Raw genomic sequence first — 12816 nt, forward strand, 5'->3', positions numbered from 1 at the left:
CCAAGGCGAGCGGACAATCCGTGGGGGGACGGGGCCAGGCCGAGCCCAGCGGCCAATTCGACAGTTGTCACTGTAACGACACTGTCACCGTGACACAATGTCACGGTGACACAATTTTGGAGCAAGACAGACAGAGAATAAGGCAATTATATATATAAATTAGTGGTTGAGCTCCATAATTCTATGTTCATACTTTGCTTTTTTTCTGCGCTTTACTGCAGCCAAGACCTTATCTCTTGGCAGTAAAAAAGATAAGTCCAAAGGGCTGGTATTGCTGTTTTTTGTTGCATTTGTTTGGCTGTGTTTTTGATTTCTCATTTGTCTGTAATGCATGTTTAATGAAGCTAGTTTTATTTACCACAAAAGTAGCAAAAACTCAGCCATTGCGTTATTGTACTTTTTCATTGTATCTAATTGTGGGGAAAAGCTGAAAGAATAGACCTGCTGCTTCTTTAAAAAGCATTTTAGAAGGTGAAGCAACTTTATAAACTGTTAATGTTTATATTTAATATCCCACCCATATAGGCCACTGATGCAGAAAATAAAGTCAGCATTTGCACAAGAGCCTACAATCTGTTGGTTGATAAACTGAAATTTAACCCCAATGATATAATATTTGACCCAAATATCTTAACAATTGGAACTGGCATGGAGGAGCATGATAAGTATGCCATTCACTTTATCGAAGCCACCAAAACAATAAAGGTAAGTAGCTACAGATGTTAAATATTCAATGGGTCACTCAGATGCTTTTCTTCTTGATAGTTATTTGCATTACTGGGTCTAAGGGATCGAGCAGAAGAGCGTATAAATTGTATGTGTACTGTAGGATTTTTGATCACAGCACACTGACCCATATTATTCAGTAGGACTGTTCTCTCGGACTGACTGCGAGAAAAGAATCACAGCATGTGCTCTTCTTTTCCGAGTCTGATGAGAGTCGCCCATTTAAGTCTGTGGGTGTGTGAGGGGAAAAAAAAGGAATTCGGGTGATATTTCACACTTGTCTTTCTCTGGCCTCATCCTTATTACTCATCCACACTCTTGCTTTTTCCAGGTTTATTTCCTTGTATTCAGCTGAATTGATATTTATACACTCATATGACACGTGTATCTAACTCTGGAGATAAAGATTCATTCAGACATCTGATATTTTTCATTTGAGGAAATCTTACTATTTTCACCAGTGTTTTTGATCAGATTTTCATCAGTGTTTGGTCAGTGTCAGTTTTTTTACGATTAGCTTAAATGAAACCTGTCAAATGCAATATGCACCAGAATGATGAGCAGTTCTGGATGCATATTAGTGATGGATAAAGAGATCTGTAGAAAAAGTGTTTCTGAAGATCATATATTATATTCTAATGAGTGTGGGGACTAGTCTCGAGGGCGTTTGTTCCCTTAGCTAGCCAGCCCACATAGTTTGGTAGCACGCCCCTGTGTGCGTACTAACATGCTAATGAATGCGCAGCGACGCCGCACATACCTCACTGTTCATGACAGCCAGTTGCCGATAGATGCACATGTCCCATGATCCGGAATCCCCGAGACTTCCAGTCATGTGTACTGTAGCTCACTGAAGCCGGGAAGCTTACACCCAGCATCAATTTAGTGCGCATAATCGGAAGTCCCAGGTACTCCGGATCATGTGCAGAGCGCATCCATCCTCCGCTGGCTGCAATGAACAGTGAGGTATGTGCGGCGTCGCTATCATTAGCATGTTAGTATGCCCACAGGGGTGTGCTGCCATGCTATGTGGGCTGACTAGCTAAGGGGAGCAGTCCCCACGCTCATTAGCATATGATAAAAGATCTTTAGAAATACTTTTTGTAGCGATCCCTTTGTCTATGCTAGTGTATACAGGGACAGTTATGCAGGGATTAGCAATATGCACCCAGAACTGCTCGTGGTTCTGGGTACATATTACACCTGAGAGGTTAATTTTAATCACTCACTCCACTAGTCACATGCTGACTAAAAGTGGGTCTTGCTTTCTGTGTTAGAGCCCATAAGTAGGCTGATGATGAATTCGGGTCCATGATCATAATGAATGTATAATATTAAATATCAGTTGGCATTTCCAACAAATTTCGGCTTCTTTTTAGTTTTGACAACTCATTTAAATATTAAAATGTATACATTTTTTGTTTTCTTCAATTACATGATTAGTTTTTAGGGTACACCTTTGTAGAAGAACTTTTCTTATGTAATTATTACAAATGTTTGTGTTCTTGTAAAGGAAACTCTGAAAGGTGCGAAGGTCAGCGGGGGTCTCTCCAACCTTTCTTTCTCATTTCGAGGTATGGACGCCATTAGAGAATCCATGCATTCAGTATTTCTCTATCACGCTATTAAGGTAAGAATTTATTTAGAAGTCTTCAATCTCATAAATGTGTTTTTTGGATCTGTGGTGTTTTTAGATTATTTTTACTATTTACTTACAGGAAAACTCCACTTTTGCACAAACTATTTACATTATAGTTACATAGATACTTAGGTTGAAAAAAGACCTAGGTCCATCTAGTTCCACCTTCCTCCACCAGTTCTACATTTGGTCACTAAGTAATTTATAACCAACAATGTTGTGTGCACTGAGGAAATCATCCAGCTCTTTTTTAAAATCTGTTATAGTATCTGCCATTACTACCTCTTGTGGTAGGGCATTCCACAGTCTGACTGCTCTAACTGTAAAGAACCCTTTCCTATTTAGCTGTCAGAATCGCTTTTCTTCCACTCGCAGTGTATGTCCCCTGGTCCTTAGTATTGTCTTTGAAAGAAATAAGTCATGTGCCAGTCCTTTATATTGAACACACATGTATTTATACATATAAATTAGATCTCCTCTGAGACGTCTTTTTTCTAAGCTATAAGAGAAGCTGTGGAAAAAGAAGCGCAAATAGGGTCTTATCCGAGTTATATGCGGGGTGAAATAAAGAAATTCACTCACCCCGAGAGTTGTGAGAGTCACAACTACTATGCAGGCAAACAATCACGGCCAAAGGCAGCAGCACCCAGATTGGCTGATAACAGAGAATAGTGAAGTAGGGCTTGCACGGCCGCGCCAGTGACCACTCTGACCATAGAGAATTAATGTTCCTTTATTTCATCTTTAGGTCGACGCGTTTCTGGAGTCTCTGCTCCCTTCCTCAGGACACACAGGAAAAAAGAGATTTGATGTACTTTTTTCCTGTGTGTCCTGAGGAAGGGAGCAGAGACTCCAGAAACGCGTCGACCTAAAGATGAAATAAAGGAACATTAATTCTCTATGGTCAGAGTGGTCACTGGCGCGGCCGTGCAAGCCCTACTTCACTATTCTCTGTTTTTTCTAAGCTAAACATATCTAACTTTTTCAACCTGTCATCATATGGAAGGCCTTCCATTCCTTGTAGTAGTCTAGTTGCCCTCCTTTGAACTGACTCTAACTTCTGAATGTCCTTTTTAAAATGTGGAGCCCAAAACTGGATCCCATATTCCAGATGTGGCCTTACAAGTGATTTATAGAGGGGTAACAATACGTTGGGATCACGGGATCTAATCTCCATTTATACACCCTAAAATCTTGTTTGCTTTAGCAGCTGTTGCTTGACATTGAGTGCTGCTGCTCAGCTTATTTGTAATGAGAATCCCCAAGTCCTTCTCCTGATCTGTAGTCCCAAGTTTACTTCCATATAATGTATACGCAGTTATAGGATTACTACGTCCTAGGTCCATTACTTTACATTTATCAACATTAAATCTCATTTGCCAAGTATCTGCCCATTCTGACATCTTATCCAGATCTTTTTGTAATATTGTACTATCAAGGTCAGTTTTTAATATCCTACATAGTTTGGTGTCATCAGCAAAGACTGACACTTTACTATCAATCCCATCCACAAGGTCATTAATAAAGAGATTAAAAAGAATTGGTCCTAGCACAGATCCCTGCGGCACCCCACTGCTGTCTATAGCCCATTTAGAGAATGTACCATTTATGACTACTCTTTGTTTCCTATCTTTTAGCCAATTCCTTACCCAGTTGCATATAGTTTCCCCTAGTCTTTGCTTCTGGAGCTTTAGTATAAGCCTATTATGTGGTACAGTATCAAATGCCTTTGCAAAGTCATAATAAATCACATCAGCTGCATTACCAGTATCCAGGTTTGCACTTACCCCCTTATTGAACCCCAACAGGTTGGTTAGACACGACTTATCTTTCATGAATCCATGCTGTTTGTCAGTTATTATATTATTTTCTGCAATATATTTTTGCATGTCATCCCTTAATATGACCTCAAAAACTTTGCATACTACTGATGTCAGGCTTACTGGACAGTAGTTGCCTGGATCTACCCTCTTACCTTTCTTAAATATCGGTACCACATCAGCAATCCTCCAATCCTGAGGCACCAACCCTGTTACAAGATAATCTAAAAAGATGAGATACAGCGATCTGTCGATTACGGAGGTCAATTCCCTCAATATTTGTGGATGAATGCCATCTGGCCCTGGGGATTTGTCAATGTTTAATTTACTCAGACGTAGGCGTACTTCATCTTGTGTTAAATTATTTATATCGGGTGGTGAACTTTGATTTTTCATTTGTTGAATGATCCCTGGTACAGTCAGTTCCTTGGTGAACACAGATGAGATATGCCTATTTAATATCTCAGTCTTTTGTTTGTCCTCTATAACTAACATGTTATATTTTAAGGGGCCAATACTATTCTTTGTTTTCCTTTTGGCATTAAGGTATTTATATAAGATTTTGGGATTTATATTAATATCATTGGCGATTTTTGTTTCAGTAGCTAGTTTTGCTTGTTTGATTTCTTTTTTACATTTCCTATTGCTATCTTTATACTTCTGAAATGCTATTTCTGTATTCTCAGCCTTTAAGATTTCAAACGCTCTTTGTTTTTATTTTATTATACTTTGTACAGTCTTATTTATCCATAGTGGTTTCTTTTTATTCCTGGACATTTTATTACCAGAGGGTATAAGTTTTTTACAGGACTCTAGCAGTATATTCTTAAACTTTCCCCATTTATGTTCAGTATCCCCAGTTATCATGACTTTGTCCCAATCTACACATTTAAGCTCTTCCCTTAATTTGTTGAAATCAGCTTTCCTAAAATTCCAGGTTTTAGCATTTCCCCTTTGAAATGTTCTATTGAATATTACGTTGAAGCTTACCATATTATGATCGCTGGTGCACAACTGCTCCCGGACCTGTAGATCTGAAATTGTATCCGGTCTATTTTGACAGGACCAGATCTAGCAAATTATCTCCTCTCGTCGGTTCATCTACCATCTGAGAGAGGAAATGGTCTTGAATAGTAGATAAGAACTTGTAGCTTTTAGCAGAACCAGAAGATTCTATGTCCCACTGTATGTCTGGATAGTTGAAATCCCCCATAATAAGAACCCGATTTATTATTAGCTACCTTTTCAATTTGTTCCAGCATTTCACCCTCTATTTGTTCAGGTACTATTAACACACACCTTTATTACTCCTAGACTCCCTACGTTCCTTGCATGTCCCATCCCCCCCCACTCCTTCATTGACCCCTACCATCTCACTGTCTCTATGTGCTCTATCTATCCCCTTTTTTGCTCCACTACCCTCCCTCCCCCCAGATCCTAGTTTAAAAGCTCCTCCATCCGTCTGACCATTTTCTCCCCCAGCACTGCTGCACCCTCCCCATTGAGGTGCAGCTCGTCCCTACTGTAGAGCCTGTAGCTGACTGAGAAGTCGTCCCAGTTCTCCATGAACCCAAACCCTTCCTTCCTGCACCAATTTCTAAGCCACGTATTTATCTCCCTAAGCTCCCACTGTCTTTCTAGTGACGCTCGTGTCACCGGTAGTATTTCTGAAAACACCACCTTGGAGGTCCTGGACTTCAGCTTCTCTCCTAGTTCCCTGTAATCATTTTTAAGGACCTTCCACCTGCCTCTAACTTTGTCATTAGTACCAATGTGCACCATGACCGCTGGGTTTTCCCCAGCCCCACCCAGCAATCTGTCTATCCGATCCGCAATATGCCGAACCCGAGCACCCGGCAGACAACACACTGTTCGGCATTCACGGTCTCGGCGATAGATGATCCTGTCTGTCCGCCTAATTATAGAGTCCCCTACCACCAACATCTGTCTGGGCTTTGCTGCACTCCTACTTACCTCCTTCCTACAGCAATTATGTCATTGTGGTAAATGTTATGCATGACCCTTCACTGTAACAGTAGATTGGAGTCTCTGTGCCTGAACCACCAGCATTTATATCTTCTGACCTATCATCCAATTTGTCAAACAATGTGTGTGTATATGTATGTATGTACATATATTCATATTCACAATTAAAACCAGATGCTTATGTACACTATCTGAAAAGACACATCTGTGTATTTTTCTCACTATCTGACATGAAATCAGAATAAACCTTTCCCATTTTAGGTCAATTTGGAAACATAATTATTTATATTTGCAAAATGCCAGAATAATGAGAGAGAGAGAATGTTTTAAGGCATTTTTATTACTTTCTGCAACGTCAAAAGTTTCCATGCGCTAAGAGTACTCTGCCTTTTAAACCATATGGGACAGCCCATATGATGATGTCATGTCTTACGTTGCTGAATGATGCATTGTTGTATTGATGTCTGTCATCTGTAGATTGGCATGGACATGGGGATCGTGAATGCAGGAAACCTGCCTGTCTATGATGACATTGATAAAGAATTACTCCAGCTGTGTGAAAATATCATTTGGAATAAGGATCCCGAAGCAACAGAGAAGCTTTTAAAATATGCACAGGTTTGTGGTGAAACAAACTGAACATAAGATAAGATGCTTATTTTATGAAATTATATTAAAGATTGCCTATCTCCAGTCTGGAGTTGGTCTTTTTACTTAAGAGTGGGCAGTGTCAGACATGTGTAGCACCCACGGGGCAGGGGTTAAATTACTCGTCGCTGGGCCGTTGATGTCGGGTCTAGGATGTCACGGGTGGCCCTGCCCGACTTCGTGGCCCTGACGTGTACACCAAAAGAGATGGAGGATGGGGTGATGGTGGGGAGATGAGGATCTTGGGAGTTGTCTCGTGACATCACCTGCGGTATGCGACCAGGTATTAGCCCCGCTGCGGTCACTGTCCTCTGGGGCGGATGGTGTTGCAGCTAGAATAGTTCAGCTTCCCGCAGATGAAGCTAGGCCCCAGGGAGGATGATGAGATAGTAGTGGCCGTTGGTGCCGAAGCGCGGGGCAACGGCAGCGGCAAAGAAGGACTGACACGGTAGTTACGGTTCCTGTCCTTTGGTTGCCCGGGGGTACCCGTCTCTGCCGTGATGGGCTCCATCTGATCCCGGGTAATTCTGAGGTCTTCGCCGGTGTTCCCACTGTGTCCTTTTTGGTCAGGGTCCTTCCAGTCCTTTGGATGGAATGTGGAACGGGCTGCAGGTGTTTCCTGCCCTCTCCGCAGACCCTGGAATCCCTGGTAGCTGTAGAGAGCCCAGGCTGACCTGCCTGCTCCAAGCCACTGGTCTTGTATTGCTCCCAGAAGTGTAAAAGGTGATGCTTGGACCGAAGTCCCGACTGTTCTCCTCACCCCAAGCTGTGCCCGGGGTAACTGACTAAAGTGTGAAGATGCTTCTTCCTTTCCCCAAGTAGTGCCTGCCGCTCAGGTGGTTGTCCTGGTGACCGAGAAAGTCCCATGCCTCATGATGGCCACCCCCCTACCTACTCTAGGCCACCCCCGGTGGGAAAGCACCTAACTGTTTGTGGATGTGAGAAAATCCAGCAGTTAACCTTTTCATTACCTGGGATGAGTACCGCACCTTAAGTGAGGTGCAGTACCCTGTGGCGACTGAAGCCTCAGGGGCGCCACACATGCATTTGTTAAATAGCACCTATAAAAATCAGAGGTCCTTAATGTTCCCATGATGGACCCAACATTCTAGCAAACGTCTGGTCCAAACTTCTGGGTTGTGGGATCCCGGCATGCAGAATGGGATCCAACATGCCACTGTGGCCCTTCTTGCTTGGAGAGAGATCCCACTCTTGGCTCTATCCCAGATCTGCAGCGTACATTACTAAGCTGTTGCTGAACAGTTACTACTCTCATAATATCACCGTTCAGTAATGGCATAGTAGACTACGTGGCAGCACTGGCTTAGTGCAAAGAGTAAGTTCTTGCAAGATCTCATTCTTTCACAACAAGAAGGGTTGTGGGATCCTGATCTCCATGCTTTTGCTAGAAAGTCAGGTCCTTTAGGGGGGATATTTGAAATACTTGGGACTTCTATGGTTATGTAAAAAGATCACGAGTCTGAGGCTACCCACTCTCAGGCTTTCGTGTCTATATCTGGTATTGCCCAGGATGATGGATACAGGTGAGGGGGCCGTTTTGGAACTCCTCTTTGCGGGAGCCATGACTACAGAGAAGCACAAATTCTAAAAGTTGCAATATTTTTGTGATGTGAAATAAGAAGACTTCAGCTTACCTAAGGCGACTGTGCTCCAAGACTTTAAGAGTGCTCGCGATCCACCAGACAGGCTAACCTGGTACAAGGCTGAGAAGGATTAAGGAAAAATGGACCCAGCACTGAAAATCCATAAAATTAAAAATCAAAAAAACTTTATTGGACAAATAAAATATTCAAAAGGATCCATAAGGTGAGCGGACACGCATAAGTAAGAGCACCTTACATGTTTCGTACGTAAAAACAAAACCCCAAATTTTTAAACACGTTTTTATTTTACGTCCAAAACGCGTAAGGTGCTCTTATGCGTGTCTGCTCACTTATGGATCCTTTTGAAGATTTTATTTATTTGTCCAATAAAGTTTTTTTGAGTTTTAATTTTATGGATTTTTTAGTGCTGGTTCCATTTTTCCTTAATCCTTCTCAGCAATATTATTGTGCAACTGCAGCATATTAAGGTGTTTACTCCAGATTTGGGGCTTTAGCATCTTAACAAATCGGCCCCATTTTGTTTGACTAGTAATGGAAACTCCGGCACACACACTATCGCCCTTGGAGACACAGAAAGTCGGAGACATGTAACTGATATCAAAATCCTTTTTCTTTTTATTTTGTGGTGAAAAACGTGTATCAAAAAAGTGCTGTACAATGGTCCGCCAATCTCAACGTTTCGGCCTATCTGGCCTTCTTCAGGTCGGACGGGCTCAAGGATGAAAGGACTGGAAGTGGATGAACATGCATAGGACACTATCGTTAGACCAATGCTGAAATGCAGTAAGGATTATGGAATACAGGGTAATCAATGTCAGGATACACTATGCGTAGACGATGTCGGATAGTGCTTGTGTTGGATCAATGGTATAATGATACCCAATCGTACGCAAAGGGTCTGGATTATCTAGGAGCCATCACCTCAGTGTTCCATAGTATGTAGATTGGTCTATGACGTGGTCAGACGTCTAGAGTGGTCTGTTTAGATATGGTGATCTCTATTGATGACTGGAATAGTGCATAGGGACCAGGAGTGGAAAACCACAGTGCGGTCACACTCGTCAGTGTTTAATGGAAAACATTGTTAGCTTAAATGACTGCCTGGCTGAGACTCCACTGGTATTTTGTCTGGATAGGGGTCCTAGAGGTACAGTGGTGGGAGTCCAGGTAACATGTGCCTGTGTGATGTAGGGGTGAACCGCACGTCCTATGGGTCCCATAGGACGTGCGGTTCACCCCTACATCACACAGGCACATGTTACCTGGACTCCCACCACTGTACCTCTAGGACCCCTATCCAGACAAAATACCAGTGGAGTCTCAGCCAGGCAGTCATTTAAGCTAACAATGTTTTCCATTAAACACTGACGAGTGTGACCGCACTGTGGTTTTCCACTCCTGGTCCCTATGCACTATTCCAGTCATCAATAGAGATCACCATATCTAAACAGACCACTCTAGACGTCTGACCACGTCATAGACCAATCTACATACTATGGAACACTGAGGTGATGGCTCCTAGATAATCCAGACCCTTTGCGTACGATTGGGTATCATTATACCATTGATCCAACACAAGCACTATCCGACATCGTCTACGCATAGTGTATCCTGACATTGATTACCCTGTATTCCATAATCCTTACTGCATTTCAGCATTGGTCTAACGATAGTGTCCTATGCATGTTCATCCACTTCCAGTCCTTTCATCCTTGAGCCCGTCCGACCTGAAGAAGGCCAGATAGGCCGAAACGTTGAGATTGGCGGACCATTGTACAGCACTTTTTTGATACACGTTTTTCACCACAAAATAAAAAGAAAAAGGATTTTGATATCAGTTACATGTCTCCGACTTTCTGTGTCTCCAAGGGCGATAGTGTGTGTGCCGGAGTTTCCATTACTTGACTTATTTTTCTCCAGAGCACCCACGAGAGGTGATGCGAGGTTTTCTTTGTAATAGTCCATTTTGTTTGACTGGCTGTAACACGTGAATTAATTATTAAATCCTCCGCTCTTGTTTCTTGTAGTATGTGCTCTTATACCTTTAGCAATTATATGTAGCAGTCTACAATGTGGTTCTACCACAAATTGCAATAAAAAAATGGATTTTGTTTATTTTTATTTTTTTTTACTGATTAAATGCATTAAAGAAACCATACATAATCTTCTCTAGGTTTCTTTTAGTTCATTCCTCAGGTAGTAGTTCTCAAATTTATCAGATTATCAGTTTTTATTTTTCTATACTTCACTGTATATTTTTATTCTGTTAAGACCACAGCTACAGGTGGTAAGAAAGTGATCCAGACTGATGAGTGGAGGAATGGATCTGTGGAGGAGAGACTAGAATATGCTCTGGTCAAGGTAAGTACATGGAGTAATTGTAAATAAAGGGCAATGAAATTAGATTGCACATTAGCACATCCTGCTGTATTTGCAGAAAAAGTAAAATCGTATGTGACGGCCAAAATGTGGTTGAAAACTGCACAGCCAGACAACCACTAGAGTTTTCTAAGGCTATGTGCCCATGGGACTCTGTATCTGCAGATTTTTCTGCAGCTAAATCCGCAGCATTCCCCGGAATCCGCACCTTTTCATAGGTGCGGATTTGTCGCGGATTTTGCAATTTTTTTACATTCAATTGAATAGGCAAAATCCGCAGGTAAATCCGCAACAATAATTGACATGCTGCAGATTTTTCCGCACGGAAATCTGCATGATTTCCGCTGCGGAAAAATCCGTAGCGTGGGCACAGCATTTCCCAAATGCCATAGAAATGGCTGGGGAGTAGCTGTGCTGCAGATTTCTGAAAAATCCGCGGCATTTCCGCGAGAAATCCGCGGCAAAATCCGCGCATTTTCCGCAGCGTGGGCACATAGCCTAATAGATCGTGTGAGATGAATTGATAACTTGTTATTGATGACACCATTTTGCTGTTTTACCTGCAAAACCACAGTGCCATTAACAAATAGCAAATTAACATTAAATCTGTGTTACTACTGTAATTGGAAAAAAAATTCAGGAATCCGGCACCGCATCTTCATAAAAAAACGAATTTTATTGATCCATGAAAATCCAATAAAATGGACAAGACGCGTTTCGGGGACACCCTTGTTCACAATCCGTCCTACTACTACTGTAATTGGGTATGATGTGTCTTGTGATCATTTAGGAGTGTCTCCACTTTTGTAAGGTTTTCATGGATGCAGTTTTTTCATATCCAATAGCTTCTTTCTATTGCGATTTGTAAAAAAAAGATGTAGCGGCACTCGCCATCTGGAGTAAAATATCACTGTTTATTGGATTCCTTTAAAACATACAGGTATGTCAGGGAGCTTATAGTGAGCAGCCAGATGGCGGCGGCCGTTTCACGTGTGATCACACTTCTATGGGTCTGTGTACTGAATAGGCATACAGGTCCATAAAAGACTGATATTTTTCTCCAGAGGGTTAGTTCCACTACATCTTCTTAAAGGGGTTGTCCGACATAACAAAAATTTTTGAGTTTAAGCTAATCTGTGCTGTATTGTCATATAAAACACCCCTACATTGTTATTTTTTGTCTTCTAACTTTTGTTCCTCTTGAATTCACCCTTTATTCTCTGCAGCTTCTTGTTTACATTCAGCTCCAGCAAACTGACCACTTCCTGTGCTGAACCTCCCAGTCACAGCTGGCACCACCCAGCCTCAGTGTCCAGCCCCACCCCAGTGTCCAGCCCCACCCTCTGCCCGCCCCCTGCACACACATTCCCTGTCAGTATATTCTGCCCCAGCACCTGACCTGTTATCACTACACCATTGCAAATAACAGCCCCACATCAGGCTCTGCACCCCACACCACATCGGACTCTGCACCCCACACCACATCGGGCTCTGCACCCCACACCACATCGGGCTCTGCACCCCACACCACATCGGGCTCTGCACCCCACACCACATCGGGCTCTGCACCCCACACCACATCGGGCTCTGCACCCCACACGACATTGGGCTCTGCACCCCACATCGGGCTCTGCACCCCACACCACATCAGGCTCTGCACCACATACACACACATCAGGCTGTGTACCGCATACACACACATACACACACACACACATCAGGCTGTGCACCGCATACACACACATACATACATACATACATACACACATACATACACATACATACACATACATACATATACATACACACACATACATACATACACATACATCTCTGCTTATTCTTCTTGACCTTTCTGCTGCCTTTGACACTGTTGACCACCATCTCCTTCTCTCTATGCTCCACTCTATCGGCCTAAAGGACACTGTTCTTTCCTGGTTCTCTTCCTATCTTTCTGGCCGCTCATTCAGTGTATCATTTGCTGGCTCCACAT

The 12816-nt window shown here is 42.5% G+C and overlaps 1 protein-coding gene across 2 annotated transcripts in view; it reads left to right on the plus strand.

Annotated features, from left to right (window-relative positions):
• The window catches only part of MTR (5-methyltetrahydrofolate-homocysteine methyltransferase), a 188203-nt gene that overhangs the window by 88071 nt on the left and 87316 nt on the right, over positions 1-12816 (plus strand). For both annotated transcript variants that reach the window (XM_075339442.1, XM_075339443.1), the window contains 4 exons: positions 526-705; positions 2240-2356; positions 6649-6789; positions 10716-10805. In XM_075339442.1, coding sequence (XP_075195557.1) covers positions 526-705; positions 2240-2356; positions 6649-6789; positions 10716-10805 — 528 coding nt within the window. The remainder of the gene's footprint in view (positions 1-525; positions 706-2239; positions 2357-6648; positions 6790-10715; positions 10806-12816) is intronic.

This window comes from Anomaloglossus baeobatrachus, chromosome 3 (genome assembly GCF_048569485.1).
Source record: "Anomaloglossus baeobatrachus isolate aAnoBae1 chromosome 3, aAnoBae1.hap1, whole genome shotgun sequence".
Classification (NCBI taxonomy): domain Eukaryota; kingdom Metazoa; phylum Chordata; class Amphibia; order Anura; family Aromobatidae; genus Anomaloglossus; species Anomaloglossus baeobatrachus.